General features: G+C 41.9%; 1 protein-coding gene across 2 annotated transcripts in view; it reads left to right on the top strand.

The window, feature by feature from the left end:
• The window catches only part of zswim5 (zinc finger, SWIM-type containing 5), a 28,701-nt gene extending 8,251 nt beyond the window's left edge, over positions 1 to 20,450 (top strand). Inside the window, exons 2-16 of one of the 2 annotated variants that reach the window (XM_088396960.1) lie at positions 10,951 to 11,138; positions 11,327 to 11,495; positions 12,128 to 12,276; positions 12,483 to 12,633; positions 12,934 to 13,110; positions 13,278 to 13,475; positions 13,557 to 13,703; positions 13,773 to 13,910; positions 14,234 to 14,385; positions 14,627 to 14,729; positions 14,952 to 15,087; positions 15,469 to 15,626; positions 15,704 to 15,867; positions 16,136 to 16,217; positions 16,475 to 20,450. In XM_088396960.1, the coding sequence (XP_088253086.1) occupies positions 10,951 to 11,138; positions 11,327 to 11,495; positions 12,128 to 12,276; positions 12,483 to 12,633; positions 12,934 to 13,110; positions 13,278 to 13,475; positions 13,557 to 13,703; positions 13,773 to 13,910; positions 14,234 to 14,385; positions 14,627 to 14,729; positions 14,952 to 15,087; positions 15,469 to 15,626; positions 15,704 to 15,867; positions 16,136 to 16,217; positions 16,475 to 17,337 (2,975 nt within the window). In that variant the 3' untranslated portion in view covers positions 17,338 to 20,450. The remainder of the gene's footprint in view (positions 1 to 10,950; positions 11,139 to 11,326; positions 11,496 to 12,127; positions 12,277 to 12,482; positions 12,634 to 12,933; positions 13,111 to 13,277; positions 13,476 to 13,556; positions 13,704 to 13,772; positions 13,911 to 14,233; positions 14,386 to 14,626; positions 14,730 to 14,951; positions 15,088 to 15,468; positions 15,627 to 15,703; positions 15,868 to 16,135; positions 16,218 to 16,474) is intronic. The other variant, XM_088396961.1, reaches the window with a different exon arrangement.

Genomic DNA, 20,450 nt, shown 5'->3' with positions numbered 1-20,450 from the left:
AGGCGCAAAATGAGCTGAAAGGCAAATGCAGAAATAAACACAAGCAACTTGTCACCTCTGGCTCACACACATCTACACACGGACACACATGCACGCACAAAGCCAATGGGAAGGGAGGGTCCTCATTACACTCTCAGCAGTTCATCACACGTTTGTGTGTGTGTGTGTGTGTGTGTGGTGGTAGTGGGCTTACAAGGTGTTCTACAATGGGGGAGGATGGGCATGCCCCAAGAAAAGAAGGGAATCAAGCCAAATTGATCGGAGCAGTCAAGTGCACTAACCCCCCCATACACGTTCAGCATGATTAATGTGGTCAACAGTCATGAGGATCTGTCTGGTTGGGTTAGGGTTAGGGTTAGCATGGGCCATATAGCAAATTTTGGCTGTCGGTTAGGCCCTCTTAAATTGTTTACCTGTTGGGCAGAATAAACCGAACATTTGAGCCCGTCTGTACTTTTTTTAGGACCGGTAAAATTATTGTTCGTTCTAAGAGTGCTGTGGTAAGCGAGAGCTGGCAAAAATACCGTCCAGATGGAAAATCGCCATCACATATCGTATGTTTACCTTTGATTTTTACCAAGGGCTGTCCATTTCCATTTTTTTTTTCTACTGAAATTGCTAACTTATCAAGTCAAGAAAAGTATGGCAGCATGCTGATTTTGATGGAAGGCGTTTGTGCATATATATGTCTGAAATACTCCTGGTTTTTCTGACCCCTTCTATTTCAGGACACCGTAGACTTAGCATGGCGCACCTACCAAGACGATTTCAGTCGGAAACCGGTAGTTCGAGAGGGGGCAGGGCCTTTTGTGTTTCATTGTGGGAATACTCAAAGACTATGATCAGTCTCTCCGCCATTGTCGAACACCCATTGTTTCCTTTCATCTGTCCTCCTTTTCTCCACCTTTTCAATTCACTCTAATTTTAATCAAAATGGCCTAGATTCTTCACAAGATTCTCTTCCCCAGCGGTTACCTGATATGTGAATCAACACACGCAAAAGCTTGTTGTGTTAGGGTTAGGGTTAGGGTTAGGATATGTCTGGTAATGGCGTATGCAACCATTTAGGGGTTTACCATCCATGTTAACATTTGAAACTGTTGCCAGGTGACCATTTCAACTGTCTCAATAGATGGCAGCACAAATGGATGAATGCTTTTAATATTAAAAGACTACAAAGGCGAGAAAAAGTCATTTTTCTAAAAGTCAAGCCAGGCCATGCAACGCTTACCTTGACCATCTCAATGCCACTGCTTTACTTCCTTTTGGCAGTTCACAATGGAGACACGAGGAGCCTCCAAGTATTTCCAGGGCAGCATCTTTGCCAGCTCTTTTCATGAATGCATTTCTTATTGGGACATAGATAACAGGATTAGTGTGCCAAGTGCCCAGGAGTCAGCAGAGAAACCCTTTAACCCTCTTCACATTTCGAAGACAATAGCGCTATATATCTGTGTATGACTTTGTGCTCGTGTCCTTGCCAGATGGGACCGGTGCTTTTTTTTTTTTGGGAGCTAAGAAAAGCAGCACAAATGCTCCAAGCATCACACCACACTGGTTTGTTTCCTATTCCCCACTTAACTGGCCTTTAAAAAAAAAAACATTTCATTTTCAAGGCTTTTGATATTTCCAGCAGCTTTCAGTTGCTTCTTCTTATCTTGTCCACCACTTATTAACTTAGTGGGCTGATACAGGCAGGATGTTTCCATCCAGTCTTCCTCTGTTGCCCCCTTTCACTTTTATTCTAAGAAATCACAAGAATGCATGCAAGGAATGCAAACACATACTCCCCCCCCAACACAATACGCGCGTCCAGTTTTGCAGTGCATTGTGTTTGGCACGTGGCCACTATATTCCTTCGTTACACAGACATAACGCATGCGTGCACACACACTCAGACATCACACTCGGCCCCCGCCTGACTCCTGCCTTGGCAGACAGCTTCCTGCTGAGTAAGCCGGCCTGCACCCCCCCGCCCCTCGCTTGCACTTTTTTGTACTGGTTGTTTCTTTTCACACAAGCCCTTCATTGCATCCCTTTGGTCTTATTTCATATGAGCACAACTTGCTTTCTTACCCTGTACACCTGAGGCTAGGTATTGATATCCAAATATGTGATATTATCACAATATAAACCTCACAATAGCATGATTATCACGATTTTGTGTGGGCGGCGATATTGATGGTGTATTTAAAAAAAAAAAGAGCGCTCATATTAAAAAGAAGCACAACAGTATTGTATTTTTGGGCAAAGAAATAAAATTGCCAGTCAGTTTATTATCATCATGCCATTATATCATCATTTTATTATGTCGTATTGTTAGAAAAGTAATAAGAGTGCAGTTTGAGCTGGCCAAAAACATCTCTAGTCATACTAGTCAGGATGCTGATCTTACATGGTTGGATGCTACTACAGTTTTTTTTCCCCCCAGCCGTCATCAGAGTCTCAATTTTCAGTTTTTTGTTCCGAGGATTAAAGGAGGGACATCTTGTTGTGCATCTTTTGACTGATGAAAAGAACCTGTTTCAAGTGTTGAGTGCTGTGCTTTTCTTTACACCTGAGAAGAGTGGGCGGCATTGTCTGTGCACATAAATGTGTGTTTTATTGTCAGGCCAAAGACAAGCAGGCCTTGGCTGTGCCAAGTGGTACCAAGCCAGTTGGCTGTCACTCACACTTTTGTTTTGTGTTGTGTTCTGTATTCAGCCCACAGCACACATTGTTGTGAAGAGGCTTTCACTTGCTTTCCCCTTTTGCTTTTGTTTGGATGTTTTATGGGACTGACATTGATCAAGGGAGAGAACTCGAAATGTGAGTTTCAATAGATAGATGCTGTGCACGCGTGCGGAGTTTTGTACTGGAACAAAATATTTTTTTTAAAAGTTGGAGTAACAGGAGTCACCAACCATTTTAAATCTCAGAGGTACAGATTTAATACTGACATTTTGAAAGCCCCCTTTGAAATAACAGACCATTAATAATGTTACTATTAATGGTAAACATATTTCATGAATTATTATTGCTCGATGTGATTTCTCGTAAAAAATTGGGAACAGATGTTTTATCTCTATAACTTTTTGCCAGCGTTTACATTTTCTAATGATCATTCCTAGAAAATCACAGTGTCCCATCACTGGGAAGCTGTTTTTAGAGCAGGCTTACAGGCTACCCATGTGATCCATGGGTTGGTGACCTCTGGCATGGACATTCGGTCCGGGTCGCTTCATGATCATTGTTGCCCAGTAAAAATGCATTGAGCCATAATCATCAAATAATTTGTCTTTAGAAATGAACGTTCCATTCTACAGTAACAATCTGTGTAAATCATAATCATCACTTTCACACCGCAGCAAGCAAACATGGCTCGGAAATGATTATCATACCGTCCACCCACCATCCATCCACTCTCATGGTTTCATGAGTTAAAATCCACACATTCATAATACAAGCAAGAACAAACCTCAGTAAAATTCCGCATTTAGAATTGTGAAGAGTTTTTTTTTTAATTTCATTGTGCTTATCTGCGTCATTAAGATTATGGGAATACTAGCTGACTTTGCACAGGCTTGTACTTCTCTTCATTAACTTTCTGATTCATCCAGTGCAAGTCATAAGAATTCAGCCCTGCATTGTTTGCAAGACTTTCATCAGTTCATTGTCAAGTACAGTTGAGAGTTTTCGGTTTGTTTCTGTCACCCGCAATATTTATACAGGAAAAGGAGATTCATTCAAATATGCAATGTATCTAATATAAGGGGTGAGTCAATAGAGCTGTTTTTTTAGCGTATAAATCGAATCCAAAAGTCTGTGTTGACGTCTTGTGTTGATCCACAGGACGCTAAGAGAAAAGAAACAGACCTGAATGTTTCCTCATCAGGTTTCATTAACCAACCCAGTGAGTCAAATGAAACCTATGAAGGGAAATAAAAATAATGCCCAATCAATGGTGAATCGTAACTTTGTCTCATGCCAATCGGCAGACACACACAAAAGACTCCAAAATATTGTCGTACCCAATATGGTCGGCCACTTTATTTTTCGAGCAGCACTATGACAGGAATTTGGTGTTCTTTCTTTCGCTTTCTTCCAGGAATTGGAATCCTGGTTTGGTTCATTTACAAAAGGAGTAGCCGCTGTGGTCTATGCACACTAATATTGTGGGGTGATTTAGGAGCGAAGTTTTGTCTACACGGCTATGACAAAGGTTCTTTTGTTAACATAACAAATCGTGAAGGTTTAACAGGCCTAGCTCAGGGGGATTCCACTTCACATTGTTGGGAACATAGTGATGACTTGGAGACTTGTGATCTTTTCCTGTCATGTTTATTGATCATAAACCATAAATGGTAGCAGCAAATGTATAGGGTTTTTTTTTTGGTTATAGCTTTTTTTTTTTTTTTTTATTGCTGACAAACTTTTCCTACACACTTCAACTGCTGCATCTGTATTGTCGTGAAAATGAGTGAAATGAATATTTAATTTGCAAGGCAATTTGTGGAGAGAAATAATGTTCTGAGGAACAATATCTATTCCCTTTTGAATGTTGTCAAGGTTTCTCTCTCAACACACTTAGCAGTATGAGGGTGACAGACAAACTCAATGAATGTCAGGCATTTGGAAGTATTTTCTTTTGTGAACTCAAGGCTTCTAAACGGCATTGTGTAGCATTGTTTACCAGCCTACGCCATCTTTGTTCCTTCTGTGTGTGTTTGTGTGTGTGTGTGTGAGTGCGCGTCTGCGTGTGCATCCTTCTTTGTTGAATCGTTGTGTGAGAGTTGACATTAGGGCTGCGCCGATACGGCAAAAAAATATTATCACCATTTATTTATTTATATCCTGTTTTAAAGTATCTGCACTGAAAACTGAAGAAACTAGAAATACTTCAAAACACAGTAAATAACAAAACAAATTAAAGTAAATAAGATGCTTTTGCAGGTATGCCGGACCCAAAATACACAAATTGCCCCCCTGGGGGAAATGAAAACAATGTAAACAAATTATAATTTTATTTTGGGCGTGCGTGTGCTGGAAGCTGTGGCAGACTGTGACGACTCAGCTCGCATTTTCATTCTTATCTTATAATCACTTGACTGGCACGTCTTTATACGATTAAACAGATTTGTTGTATTGCCATTTTTTTTTTTTTGGTGGGCACTGACCGCCGACATACCTTGCAACATCGGCGTCACTTTGGAGATATCCGAACCAACGCCACATTGAGTGACTTCGAAGGATAACTCCAAGTCATGGCTGACATCCAATTTGCTACGAGAAATACGCACACACTTGATCAGATTAACCTCTAGCATGACTGTCTGCCACGTCAGCTCCTCCGTGTGTCTCAAAGCAAGAAAGCAGCAAAAGAGAGAAACCTGGAAATTAAAGATGGTGGACTTATAACATGTGATTATTACTACAGTGGTAAAGCTGCAGTGTTTAAGATTAACACATCTTCAGGGTACATGAGTTGAAAGGGGGTCCTCTTAATCTGGCAAGAGTGGCGTCATAATGCATTCAAGCTGATTTGGTAATGCCCTTTGTGTGCATTTTAATACTGTCTCTGAAATACACACACATGCACACACTCAAATCCCCCCCCCCCCAATCCCCATATGGTGGCAGGGCTTGATGGGAGCTCGATGAAGTCAACCAGAAGTCCCTACCCCCTATTTGAAAGTGTGTGTGTGAGAGAGGGCATGTGTAGATTTCCAGGTTATATGTTGGCTGGCAAGCTGTTTTCATTACATTTCATTAATGATTCATTTCATGCGTGATTGTGCAAAGCTCGCCATGATCAGATCTGCAGGGGTGGAGTCTAATCCGTAGGTGGAAAGGTTCCTAACCTCAGACATGCAGATGGTCCCACCACACCATAAATGTCATGACCTTTTTGTTCCACCAAAATGTTGAATGGAAATAAAATTGAACAAAACTACAACCAATGTTTTTCTTGCTAGCTGCTAGGAAGTAAAGAGTGTCCTGAAAAATCAATAGTAATTATCTGCTCTGTCTTTTTTTTTCACATGGCAGTGACGTACTATTACTACATTGTTGATGTGCGTACAGTATACTGCAATATTCAGGTGCACATTTTATTCTATTGCTATCAATACATACATATTCTTTACATGCCTTTCAAGTAAAATTCAATGGGACCATGATAAAATAAAATTATTTTGGTCTTTTTTCATTAAATCCATGGTGGTTGTAGTAACCAGGAAAATAAGTTGACAGCAAAGAGATTTTTAACGTGCACCTCAGACAAAGTTGTTGTGAAAATCAGGGACAAGATTAAATCGTGTACGTCAGGGGTGCGTAACCTTCTTTACCCCAGATCTAGTGACGCAGTAGTGCAATGCCGCGGTTTCACATTGATTCATTATTGGCAGTAGATATGTGTAACCAGTGGCGTTCTACTCTTGTGGTCTCCACCGAACTAGGGGATCAAACTAATAAATGAGTTTTAACTTTTGATACAACGTCATAAAGTCAGTTAGGGTTAGGGTTAGGGTTAGGGTCAGTTGAAAATGACAGTGGTCAGTCAAATAACGGTTTTCATGATGTCAGATTTGTCGGTGTGTAGGCGGACCAGAATTTGGTGCCTTATGGACCTTACAGTCAGCCAGTATCTGCAAAAACGACAGCTTTGACACTATGGACCATGTTATCGACAAATGACGTGGTCAAGGTCTTGTGCGGACCCACGGTCAATTGCGGTTGTTCAAAGAGATGTTTGGTCACATGGCTGTTCTTTTCTTGTGGAAGCTGATGTCGTATATCTTGCGAGGTTGTCACTTTGATAGCAAACGAGAACTTTCAGGCCCGAACTTGCAAGATAGCCGAACAGAGAGCCCAGCTTCACTAGCCAACAAAGAGCAAATGAAGGTTGTTCCCTGGATTTATTTAGCCTTGAGTTAACAGGATCTACACAAACCAGTGAAAGGACAGCTTTTGGCATACACACTCACATGTCCTTCGATTGATCTAAACCCGAAGTTCAGCTTCACGTTCTACACAATGTGTTTGTGTGTGTGTGAGCATGGCAGCTCTTATCAGACTGCACCTTTTGAGCTCTCGTGGAAGCTGAAAGCAGCGTTTCAGCTATTTCCTCTTAAATGCTGTTATGCACACCCTTTACAATACAATGCTTTGAATTGAGCAAGTGAGTTCTTTGACAACAGAATGTGTGCCTGTCTTGAATTGAGCTGCTCTGGCTCTCTGCTTGTATGGCTTCCTTTCAAATTAGACAGATTGAATCTTAGATGCAGGCAAGGAAAGGATGCCATACCTTCCTCCTTACCCCTTGTTTACCTTAAATCAGCTGTAGGTGTGTGTTCGGGGTGTGTGTGTGCACTTAAAGCATTCATCATAATGATAGTGGTTCTTTACGACGAAACTATTTTTATTCCTAACCTGGTCAGTCAGGTGGGGAATTCGCTGACTACCACCTGTTTCGCCAAAGCTGTATTTTGGGTCTTTTTTTTTTTTTTTTTGCACTGACAAATAAGATGAAAGGCACTTAATTAACCTGCCATGAACCCCATCCCCGACATCCCCCCACTTTCCCCTGTTGCAATAGAAAAGAGAAAATCAGGTAATCAATTCAGTGAAAACATGACAAATGAGTCCCTGCGGTTACTGAGTTTGTGTGCATGTTGGGGCAGAGCTGTTGGGAAATCACAAATGAAACAATCTGGTTGTTATCGCATCAGCAAACAGCGCAAAGAGGAAGGGATGGATGACTGAATGATGGATGGATGGATGCATCGATGGATGGGCAGAGGGAGGAGATGATTCAGTGTGGCCAATGGGTATTTGTGCATATGCACGTCTGTTGTGCACAGATAGATGGCTGATTGAATACACGGCCATGTGGGTGTCTGCGTGAGTGGGAGCGTGCAAAAAGGGGTGCTGTGTTAACCTTGGAGCTGTCAGAACAGATGGGAGATGGGAAGGGCTGCAGGGGATACGTTTGCTGCTGGAGGGGGATGGATACCAAGGCATGGAGCTGGGAGGGCGTAAGGAGGAAGAATGGGAGACAAGGTTTGTGTGTGTCCTTGACTACTACACAAATCATAAAGGAATGACTCAAGCGTGCAAACATTCACGCAATAATTGTGTTTACAGTATTGTAGATATTTACAACCTCTCAAAAGGTTCGAACGGAACACAAAATATTATTTCGTCCTGCACGTTTCCTGCGCGTTTGGTAAGATGACGTTTGAACGTCATTAGTCAAACTGGTGGGTGGTAATTGTGCTAAAACGATATATATGTGACTCAAAATGAAAAAAAATACATAAAAAGGAAAATATTAAATTCTGGATTCATTTTATGCCAAAACTTGATACAATGTATAAAGAATCAAGTACATCTGCAAAGTGCATAGTGCATAGCCCAAAAATGAAACAAATTCACGCCATGAACATTAATTACGTTTTATATATTTTATCCAGTGTTTTTCCGTCATCTCTCTTGCCGGTGGGTCTTAGCATCCGTTCTTCTTGGCCAACCACTGCTTCCACCTACTTTACCCCTATTTATGGGATGAGCGATCCCATGAAAAGAAATGGAGAAATTAAGCACCGTGTTGTCAAAAAATATCCATATTTACTGTCAGTGTATCGGTTATTTATTCCAACAGAGGGCCGAAATAATATATTCTATTATTGATCGACCGGGCAAATAAGCAAATTTACCCCCATGCCATGAGCCGCATCATCCTCAATCCGCGTGAACTGCATCGGTTTTAAAATTCAAGTTTTCTGGAGATATATGGAACGTGTCATATTTTTGTGGAACCTTGGGGAGAATCAATGGATTATTTATTTGGAATTTGAAATGAGTGGGCCGGGTTTGTCTGTGGGGAGGCATTAACGGAATAAGGCTGCTGTCATTTAAATGCGTCTATGCGTGTGCGTGCACATACATATACTTTGGCTCACCGCCCGGCGCCATTCTCCCAGCTGATTAGGGTTAATGGCCTATGAGCATGAGCAATTGTTTGCCTCCTCATTGGTTGACTTGCTGCGGGGTGGGCGGGGTTTGCACTGTGTGACAGATGGCGGCGCTGTGTGCGCAATTGTGGATGCACAATGGAAAGATGTACAATGGCGGCTGTTGTCTTCCACTCCCCCACTCCACGCTCACATTTGATTGTTTCCTCACTCGTCTATATTTCTTGGACTTAAATGTTCACATGCATTAGTTTTTATTTCAAGTGAAACGAAAAGTTTTTCGTGATTGTGGATTTTGGATTTATCTGCATCTTTCTATGCTGCACACTCATAAATCACCTTGGATCAAAATTAATACGCTGCCTGCAATTTAAAATAAAATAGCAGTCTGTGTGTCGTGTGAGAGATTAATGATATCTTCTGTGAATATCACTGGGTGTTTTTTTTTTTGCTACTAAATTTTGGTCCTGGCATTTAGAAAAAAAAGCAAGCAGGCTTTGAAAGGTTGTTTTGTGCGCTGTGTTTTATGTCTGTATGTACATGTACACGGGCTGCCGGATGCAGCATCCTCTTTTTTTTTTTTTTTTTAAATCAAGTGCCATTGCATCCCCATCTGCTGAAGACACACTGTTTCTCTTCACCACACATTGAGGAGCACTCACATGAGAGAGTACCCAGATAACAGGGAGCTCTTGTAGTATAATTTGATGCAGCAACAAACGCTTCATGTTTCAGACACACAATAGTTTAACAATCTGAATTTGTCACTCTGGATCTTTTAATTCTTAAAATCCGAAATCTATTTTTTTTCCTCCAGCTACGAGTTTACAAATTGGCGAGTCCATACAATACGAGTGAAATATTTTTCCAATAAGCCAGTAGCGGTGAACGTTGGATTTTTTTATCAACACATTTGAAATATTTGGAAACTTCCCCAAAAAAAAATGGTCGAAACGGTTTGCTCATCGTTCTACTTGCACTGGATTTGATAGCGAGTCGTTTAAAGCTATGACATTTGTTAACGTGATTGGAGGTTTTCCATCATCTGGACTGATAGCAAGAGTTGCACACAGGCTATGTCATGTCTGTTGGCAATGCAAACAAGATGCTTCCTCATTTCATTCCACGCCTCTCCTTTCATGGCCATTCTTTTCTGTCTCCTCTTTCTTGTGGAGAAAAAGGCTCTGCCCTTATTTGACACAGTTGGAAAAGTGGTGTGCTAAAGAAAAGATTGTCACTGTCATTATTCAAATATCGTTATTAAAGACATGATATCATTTTGACGGTGAAATTACTGGAAAATGGTGCAAGCCTCTGAGCTCTTGTTTTTTTCTGTCCATCTTTTCTTATCACTATTTCTTTGCCACAATGAATGATGTTTTCAGCTGATTATATCGCAGGGTGTGACAGCTTTCTTGTGTGTGCGCTCACAACATTTGGTCGGGAAAAGGAAAGCCTGTTGAGGGGCTTTGCCCAGGAGATGGCTTAAGGAAGCCCTTATTATTCATCTGTACCACCATGCTGGCTCATACCCCAGATTTTAATTGCGGGGGTGGATTTGGGGGTTGGGTCATGTTATGGTTTGGGCGTGTGTAGGTTTGGGAAAACAAGATTTTAGCACATTTCCCTTTGCCACGGCCCAAAATAAGCTCGTCATTGCCTTTCAGTTTGCTCCCGCTGCCTCCCTCCCCATCTTCTTGCTGATTGTCTGGCTCTAGATAAAGCCCTGAGGTTGTTGTAGGCTACAAACTAATTTGTACACATCTTAAAAATACTTACAGTACAAATCTGACCAATTGCCGTCTGTTTTAGATATGTGGCGTCAAGTTACTACTTATAGGTTCTCCCTTGTTTCTTCCCTTTTAATATCACACATTTCTAAAATGATAAAAGTGAGGGGGAAATGTTAAGTTATTGTGGAGATGTTTTATTTCTTTATCACAATAAAAAAGGAAGCCAATTAATTATTCTATTTTCTACCTTCTTTCTTGTGCAGGGTTTCATCTGAGTGGTACGGTAACTGAACCTGCCACCACATTGGATCCAGAGGTCACCCACAAGGTGGCCATCAGCTTTGATCGCTGCAAGATTACCTCTGTCACCTGTAGCTGTGGAGATCGGGATATTTTCTACTGCGCCCACGTGGTGGCGCTATCTCTGTACAGGATCCGCAAGCCTGAACAGGTAAAATATACACATAAGCTAATTATAAGAAGACATTCTGAACAGGTGGAACAACTTTAAAACTATAACAATGCAATGTAAACAAAAGCTGGACAAACAAAGCACGCCTTGTCAGGCACACATAATAAAGACTTAAAATAAAATGGCAGACATATTTATATCCTGTGTCACTTGTGTGTATGTTGCAGGTGAAGCTTCGATTGCCCATCTCAGAAACCTTGTTCCAAATGAACAGAGACCAGTTGCAGAAGTTGGTCCAATACCTGATTACAGCCCACCACACAGAGGTCTTGCCCACAGCTCAGAAACTGGCTGACGAGATCCTCTCATCTAACTCTGAGATCAACCAAGTTCACGGTGCGCCAACCTAGTCTTCCTCACGTGTCTGGAGAGAAATATTCGAAACTATTCTCTACACACGTACATCATGGATATAGCAAACTCGAAACACCCTACAATACAATGATTTTTTTTTTTTCCAATTTGGTCTCCTCCTGTTAATGCTGACATTCGGCAGCTCTCCAGTTCAGCAAAGCCACATCGTGCTTCCTGTCTGTGTTTAACAAGAGAACAGGCCATGGACGCTGTTGATCCACATGGAAGGCTTTAATTGAGGAATGTTGCTGGTTTGTTTCCTACAGGCAGATTGAAATTTGTGGTTTTAGTTGCTCAGCTTCTTTCTTGATCAAAGTAACCCCTGCCCCTTTTCCAAATTAGATGTAGAAACACATGCAGAGAAGGAAAAGGAAAGCAAAGTTGTGCTGGCAAACTTCCTGCTGCAGAAATCAAAATAAACACTGAGTTCCACATTTTGTTTAGTTCACTTTGCAGCGCTTAGCAAGTCCTCCATGAGCACGGGAAGTCTAATGTTGTTTTCGACAGAGTCTTTTTTTAAATCAATTTACCATGCTCTTGACCTGTTTAGTAGAAAAACCTTTTTGTCAGCGTGTCTCTCATGATGGCCTGCTTTTTTTAATCATTTTATTCAGGTGCTCCCGATCCAACTGCCGGCGCAAGCATTGACGATGACAACTGCTGGCATCTGGATGAAGATCAAGTCCGGGAACAAGTCAAGCACTTTTTGTCCCAGGGAGGATACTACGGTTCTGGGAAGCAGATCAACTCCATGTTTGCTAAGGTACATTTTGCTCTGCTTGATTCATGTCAGTATTCCTCCCAACTTTATTTTTAAATGCACCAGTAAGCAACCTGAACACACAGAAGATAAAATTATATGCTATATTGTTGTGCAAACCATGAAATACCACCCGAGTACTGACACTTAGACATGAATGACCGCCGATTCCAAAATGTGCCAACGATTATCTTTTTGGGGATTTCTAGGTGCGCGAGATGTTAAGAATGCGTGACTCCAATGGTGCCAGGATGCTAACTCTCATAACAGAACAGTTTATGGCAGACCCTCGGCTGTCACTTTGGAGACAACAAGGCGCAGGCATGACGGACAAATGTAGACAACTTTGGGATGAGCTGAGTAAGTACAGTCAGTGAAACCTTTTTGTAGTTTCTCTCTGTCTCGGCCTTTCTTTTCCTCATGGAATAATGAAGCCCTTAAATCAATAAAGCTGCTCAGCTTCTGTGCAATCAATCTGAGCATTTAGGAGGTCAATGAGAACACTTCCTGGGTGAGCGGGTGTGATCATGACATGCATCTGAAACAGGAATAACACTCCTTTGACAAAGACTGAAAAAAAAATAGCAGTATTGACACGTTTGACAAAATCAGACTTTGTCTTGTTTTGAAATGATATTAAAAAAATGCTGACTGCTCTAGGTGCATTGTGGGTGTGTGTGGTGTTAAACCCCCACTGTAAGAGTGAGGAGAAGAGCAGTTGGCTCATGCAGATGAAGAAGTGGAGCGACATGGACGTGTGCCCGCTGGAAGATGGCAACTATGGTCGCGAGCTCCCGAACATTACTAATGCTCTGCCGCAGAGCAACCTTGCACAGGGTCAGTACGCAAACACACATGCAGTTCAAGATAATCACTGATAGCATTGAAAATACCGTACAAGTTCTGACAGTACATTTGATTGTTTGATACCAACTATAAATGATAATTCCATTATCAACGACAAGCCGTATTCCCGAGTGCTAAGTGTGTGTTTTCCTTGTCAGACTCTCTGTCCAGGCCAAGGAGGACCGTTTTCAGCCGGGCGGTTGAGGCTTGCAACCTCCACTGGCAGGGCAGCCACCTTCAGAGAATCATCAGCAGCGATTACTACATGTCTCCATCGTACCAGAGAGACGAGGAGAGTCTACTGTTTAATCCACAGGGCCTGCCCCTCTGGCTCGGTACGCGTACACACGCACACAGTGAGTGAAGTATGTCAAACATTGAAAATGTTAATCAATGACCAGTGGTGAATTTCTGCGCGTCTCTTGTCAAACATACAGATCACGTACCGACGGCATGCGCTCGTGTAGATGCCTTGCGTTCCCATGGGTATTCCAGGGAAGCCTTGCGACTGGCGGTGGCCATCATCAACACGCTCCGTCTATTACAACAGCGTGAGATGGATATCTATAGACATCAAAAGAAAGGTAATGCACACACACATTCTCTTTTTTAGCAATACAGGGTTCCGCTCAATCTGCTCTTGATCTCCCCAGATCTTCTTCAAAGGGGCGTGACGACCACCACGAACCTAGAGGGTTGGGTAGGACATCCTCTGGACCCCATTGGCTGCCTGTTTACAACGCTCACCGAAACGTGCCGAGTCGACGACGACAGCACTATGGACACCGGAGGTACAAAATCATTAACACAAACTGGTCGGATTTAGGTTGGTAAATCTTTGCAGCTCCTAGACAACATTGTATTGCCAGTTGACCCTCCACTTGTACCTCCATCGTTTTTTGCTGTGTCCCTCTCGGTTTTTATTGTTCCTGGAAGGCTGCTGCTCATTTACTCTTTATCCCAATCGTAGTCAGAGAGTTGAACATGTGGACCTTTGGTCGCAGGCCACATTCCATGCCCTATACACTTCTGTTAAGCTTTAATCAAATAGCTGAAAGTCAGTTAGAAACTTGATTGATTGAACGGGTGAATTTTCTTCTTCCCCATCTATAAGAGGGTGAGCACAGGCGTCCTGTCTACCACCATGTGCCAGTGTGGGGCAGTCATGATGGAGGAGAGTCTTACCTGACTCTCGCCTTGGAGGTGACTCTGATGGGCATGGGCCAACAAAGGATTATGCCAGAAGGTCTCTACGCTCAGGAGAAGGTATGGATGTATGGTGTTTTGTTCTCACAAAAAAAAATAGGTGCATAAAATAGATTTCTTTTATCTGGATGAATTAAACGTTTTGTGCAAATGAATTCTATCCGTTTCTTTGGTGTAGTTTTCAAACGCGTACTCAAAAAACATGTTTTTTGCGTGTGTATTGCAACATGTCGTATTGAGCATACGCTGTGCATAATATTGTGCAATGTGTAACCTTTGAGATATGCGTGTTGTTTTGAAGGTGTGCCGCAACGAAGAGCAAATTGTGACAAAGTTGCAAGAGCTCGAGCTGGACAACGTGCTGGTTCAGACTCTCCGGAGACAGGCCATACAGTTACTAGAAGGTACAACATTACACATGACAAGCCAGTGTTTGCAGAAGACTTGTGATGTCTGATACAGATGAAAATAATTGAAGTCAATATCTGAAATATTGTTATGTAACTCATCTTACAATAAAACTAAAATCACTTTAAAAAAAAAGAACATTTGAATATGTTTGAGTCAAGTGAATGATAAATGGTTCTTGAAAACTGAGAATGATTTCTTTTTTTGTTTCTATGCAGCTGGTCCATTCAGCGGTCTTGGTGAAGTCACCCACAGGGAGAGTGTTCCTATGCACACTTTTGCCAAGTACCTCTTTTCTGCCCTGCTGCCACACGATGCAGACCTGGCATATAAGGTGGCTCTTCGTGCCATGAGGTCAGACTTTTTTCTTCGATCTAAACTTAAATTGTTCGAAAACGCCTTGGTCCCAATGCAGTCTGTGATTTGTTTTTTTTCTAGGAAGAATAAAATCGCTACTTTCTAATTTTGGGCCGTTAAGCTGGGAAACTTTAATAACTATATATATGCTCAGTCTATTTAGGCACACAAAAAATGTTATAAAGTAAATCCTGAAATAATTCATGCCACGGTCTATCAAATATAAAATATTATATTATTAAATAGTAAAATATCAATATAAGAAAGTCATAACCTGCATATGACCACTTGAATTTTTTCAATAAATAAAAACGACCATACCCTTTTCTGTAGTCCGTGAATTGTATGAGCTTGAAGTTGTTGCATTCTTGTTTTCAGATTGCCAGTTCTGGAATCATCTGCAGCCTCCGTGGATATTGGTCAACCTCGCCATGGTATTTCCATCATTACAAATAGATATCCACGCTGGTTCACTCTGGGACACTTGGAGACGCAGCAGTGTGAGCTCGCTTCGACGATGCTAACTGCTGCTAAAGGTACAGTCCAAGCATTACCCAGAACGGGCATCTCATTAAGATTTTGCCAATCCAAATCCTTTGCTCCTTATTTCTAGGTGACATGTTGAGATTGCGGACAATTCTGGAAGTCATTCAGAAAAACATCCATTCTTCATCCTTGATCTTTAAACTAGCCCAGGATGCCTTCAAAATCGCTACGCCTGCAGACAGCCCGCCTGATATAACTCTACTCAATGTGGCCTTGGAGCTGGGACTTCAGGTAGTGTGTGTAGGTTTGTGTGTGCCTGTGCGTTTGCGACTTTTAGGACACGTCTGTAATTCCACAAACGATTGTGCTTGTTTTATTTTCCAATCCGCGTCACTGCAAACAATATTTTCGACGTGCAAAATAAATAAGCCAACTCTTCTGATATTTAAATGGGCATGATGGAGAAACCCGTAGATAGCCAAGATGCCAAGTTAAACTTGAAGTTAGTCTTCCCTTTGTACACAGTCGCGCAATCATTTTGTCCCCAATTATGTTGTAGGTGATGAGGATGACTCTGTCCACGCTCAACTGGAGAAGGAGAGAGATGGTCCGCTGGCTGGTAACCTGTGCCACTGAAGTCGGTATGTTGAAATATTATCCTGCCCTCCCCAAGAGCAGGCAAACCAAATTTGCCCATCACATGATCATGTCCTTATATCGAGATAAGATTGATTTTAAGGACGTGTCAGTTAATCCATTTAGTAATGCTTGGACCAAAGCTTGTAAATGTAGTGCTTTGCCGTCGACTTGTAGCATCTGAAGTAAGTTCTAAATCTTTACTAATCCACGTCTTTTCACACCAATATCTTTTTCCATTGTGTGTCACTGCTCCTCTCAGGTCTTCGTGCCCTCGTGAGCATTCTGCAGAGCTGGTACACCCTCTTCACACCCACCGAATCCACCAGTATCGTTGCAGCCACTGTCATGTCCCACAACACCATCCTCCGCCTCAGCCTGGATTACAACCAACGAGAGGAGCTAGCTAGTTGCGCGAGGACGTTAGCGCTGCAGTGCGCCATGAAGGACCCGCAGAACTGCGCCCTGTCTGCTCTGACTCTCTGCGAGAAGGACCACATCACCTTTGAGACGGCCTACCAAATTGTCATCGACGCGGCGTCCACGGGGATGACCTACTCGCAGCTCTTTACCATCGCCAGGTACATGGAGCACAGAGGGTACCCGCTGCGCTCGTTTAAGTTAGCCTCCCTGGCGATGAGCCACTTGAACCTGGCGTACAACCAGGACACCCACCCAGCCATTAATGACGTTTTGTGGGCCTGCTCGCTCAGTCACTCCCTGGGGAAAAACGAGCTCGCTGCAATTATTCCCCTGGTGGTGAAAGGAGTGCACTGCGCCACCGTGCTGTCCGATATCCTGCGCCGGTGCACCATGACGGCACCGGGTCTGGCCGGCATTCCCGGCAGAAGGAACTCCGGGAAACTGATGGCAACAGACAAGGCGCCTCTGCGCCAGCTCCTGGACGCTACAATCTCGGCCTACATCAACACCACGCACTCTCGACTGACACACATCAGTCCGCGGCACTACGGCGAGTTCATCGAGTTCCTGAGCAAAGCGCGGGAAACTTTCCTGTTGGCGCAGGATGGCCACATTCAGTTTGGCCAGTTCATAGACAACCTCAAACAAATCTACAAGGGGAAGAAGAAACTCATGATGCTGGTTAGGGAACGATTCGGTTGACCCCAAGAGGATCATCCTTTTAAGGAAGTAACCCACCTTATATATTTCTGTTTCACATTTTGAATTTTTTGTTTTTACTTAAGTTGAGCCATTGGTTGACTATTTTTTTTTTTCCCTCCAACGTGGTGGTTTTGGTTGTTGAATGTGAACCAGGAAGCATTGCTCTAGTGAAACTACTAAAAGGGGCAAATGGCTCAATATGTCAAAGATGAAGAACAAATCACGACTTCCTGGCCCGCTACCAACGAATGATGACAAACAAAAAAGTCATAAGGTTGTGAAAAGCAGAACTAGCTTTTATTTTTTACACGTGGCACAAAAACCAAAAGCAGCTGGGAAGAAGTGGGCCTTAAAAAATGGAGGAAACATCAAAATGTTTATTAAAAAAAAAAAATAACCCACTGAGGATGACAACACACAGTGTTATGATCATACCTCAACAGTAATATTTATCACCCTTAACATCCTTGTTGATCAGGGGTCTCATACTCCAGTCCTCGGGGGCCGCATTCCTACATGTTTTCCAAGTTTCCCTCGTTAAACACCTAATTCAAATGATCAGTTCATCCTCACGTTCTGCAGGAGCCTGATAATTGAATCAGATGTGTTTACCGAGGGAAACTTGGAAAACAAATAGGAATGCGGCCCCCGAGGACTGGAGTTTGAGACCCCTGTAAATCACCTTGTTTCATTCAGGGCTCATACGTAGAGAGTTCAAGCCACAACAACAAAAATTCCAAAGATCTGACCAAAAGCAGTGTAAGGCTAGCTCCCACATACCTTCAGAGCTGCTCTACTTGCGGACTATAATTTGGATTTTATTTTGTTTTATTCTGCCACGAATCGAAATGGTTTGGACTGCGTTGATTTTTCGCATACTAATTTTACTGTTAAGCAATATGTAGTCAAGCCTCTGCGTTTCTCTTCTCCAAGCCACATGATGTCATCTGGTATTCGGTTGGAGGGCTTGAGATATATTTGGCCTTTGTTTACCAGCGGCTCTTCCCTCTGCCTGTAGCTAAAGTTCCTTTTGCATCGTAAGATCTTTTGTGGGAACTTGAGAATTTCCCAACTCAACTTCCTCTACGAAACTAGTAAATATATTTGCAACTTTGGTTGCTCACTGACACTTTTCCAAAAATACCTAGAAAAGAAATGTTCATTCTATTTGAAAAGCCTAAAAGGAAAGCTTAAACAGCACTAACAATATATTGCATCATATATGATGTGCTTCTAATACTACTTGAAATGTCAGAACGGGCCAACTTTTTGGACATTTTCCCGATAAGTCACTCAGAAGGTTAATATTCCTGGTCAGACGAAACGTCATTGTACAAGCACTTCACACAAATACCTCTTCAGTACGTTCCTGCCGGTTTATTATTTATTGCTGTTTGCTTGCTTTGTATGACAAACGATGGCAGTCATAAAGCCTCTGATGATGACAGGCGAACTTTAAAAAGGGACATTTTCTTGCATGTTTTTTTTTTTTTACATTCCATTAGAGGTGATCTTCCACGTCACCTAATCTACTTTTCTTTTCTTTTTTTGTCCTGTTATTTTAATTGAAGAAATAGAAGAATGAAAGAGAGGCTAAACTTTGTTCTCAGGGACATCACTTAACGAGACAAAACAAAACAAAAATAGTAGCATTAAGCATTTAAGATATTGTAAATATGAAAGTGTCAATTCAGAAAATTGTAAAATTATAATTATTTATAATAAGTATGTTTTGTTTTTTTATTTTTTTTTTATTTTGTTTTTTCGGGGGGGGTGGGAGTGTGGGTGTACTTGAACTGTTTTGGATGTGGGGGATTTGACAGCATTTTTTGTTTTTTTGTAAGAGCAAAGACATTTCTCAGGTGCTCCTGTGTACATTTCTGTTTTGCTATATTTTACTGTTTGTATTTTCTTTTTTTTTTTTTACATTTGCAAAGAAAAATGTTTCCAAAAAATACAAAAGAAGCATGTAAGTTGAGGAAAATGGGCACAGATACATTCTTAAACCTGACTATGCAGAACCACTTGGATCGCTCTTTAAGAGCGCAAGATGAGACCCGGTGGACTGAACCACTATTAGAGAGGCGGCCGGTGGGGGGGGGGGGACAACCAACCCGCCGAGGTCCAGCCTGCTTTGCAATTGTACAATGCTGACTTGACTATGTTGCGGCATATGATGGAGAGCTAAACATTGAACCTGAGAAAATGCCTTTTCTGACCTATCAATGTACAAAAGATCGTTGCTTTACTTCTTTCTGGGTTTGATTCAATCAGGACTCAGAAAAGCCTTTAGTGTCTTCTCAAGATGTCGTCATGTGGTGGCACTCATAAAAGAGAGAACAACAGTTCAATGTTACAACTCTGAACAAACGGGATGGCCTTTTGGATGACCTCCATTCCTTTGTTTGAATTTATTGTTTGATATCTTCTACGTCAGATTGTTTGGTCATGGGCTCACTCCGCAAGCCATTAGCCTTGTCTTGTCCAAAGCATTGGTGACATTGACGTTCTGCAGTACACTTGATTTAACCCCATGCTGCATCATTTCAGAAGGTGGAAACTTCTGGATGACGAAAGCATCCATTGAAAGAACACACGACCGTGGCATGTACGTACGTACTTTTGCCCGTTTAACAGGAAGCTCTCGTAAGCCGGCTTTACCGTGATTTATCTTATCAAAGCGGCAACATCGGGACTTCCTGCCTCTTGTTTTGTCTGTTTAAGAGGAGATTCACATTTTTCCACATCCATTCTTTTTTTTTTTTTGTAGGAGAGTACTATTTGCTGGTAGCAGTCATTCGCCTAGTTCACCAACTGTTTCCCAGTTTGTTTGGTTTTCTGTTCTTTCTAACTTAAGGGAATGTTGAAAGTGTTTGTTGCCTCTTTGTGCTACTGATTATAAAAAAAAAAGGTATTTCCAGTATTTGTTGCCACAGAAGTATGATAGCTTAACATCACCACTTTTTATTTGTATTATTTTGTTTTGGGTGCAAATTCTTGAGCTACTGTTTATAAAGCAAGAATTTATTATTATTTATGTATCGCTACTACCATTTTATATTGATTTGTGTTGGACTCAGTGGTTTTCTATGAATAAAGTGTTAAACACGTTA

Source organism: Syngnathus floridae, chromosome 14 (assembly GCF_059516105.1).
Source record: "Syngnathus floridae isolate MCC-2025c chromosome 14, RoL_Sflo_1.0, whole genome shotgun sequence".
NCBI classification, from domain to species: Eukaryota; Metazoa; Chordata; class Actinopteri; order Syngnathiformes; family Syngnathidae; genus Syngnathus; species Syngnathus floridae.
Note: the sequence above shows the minus strand (reverse complement) of the source record. Positions and strands in the feature narration are given on the sequence as shown.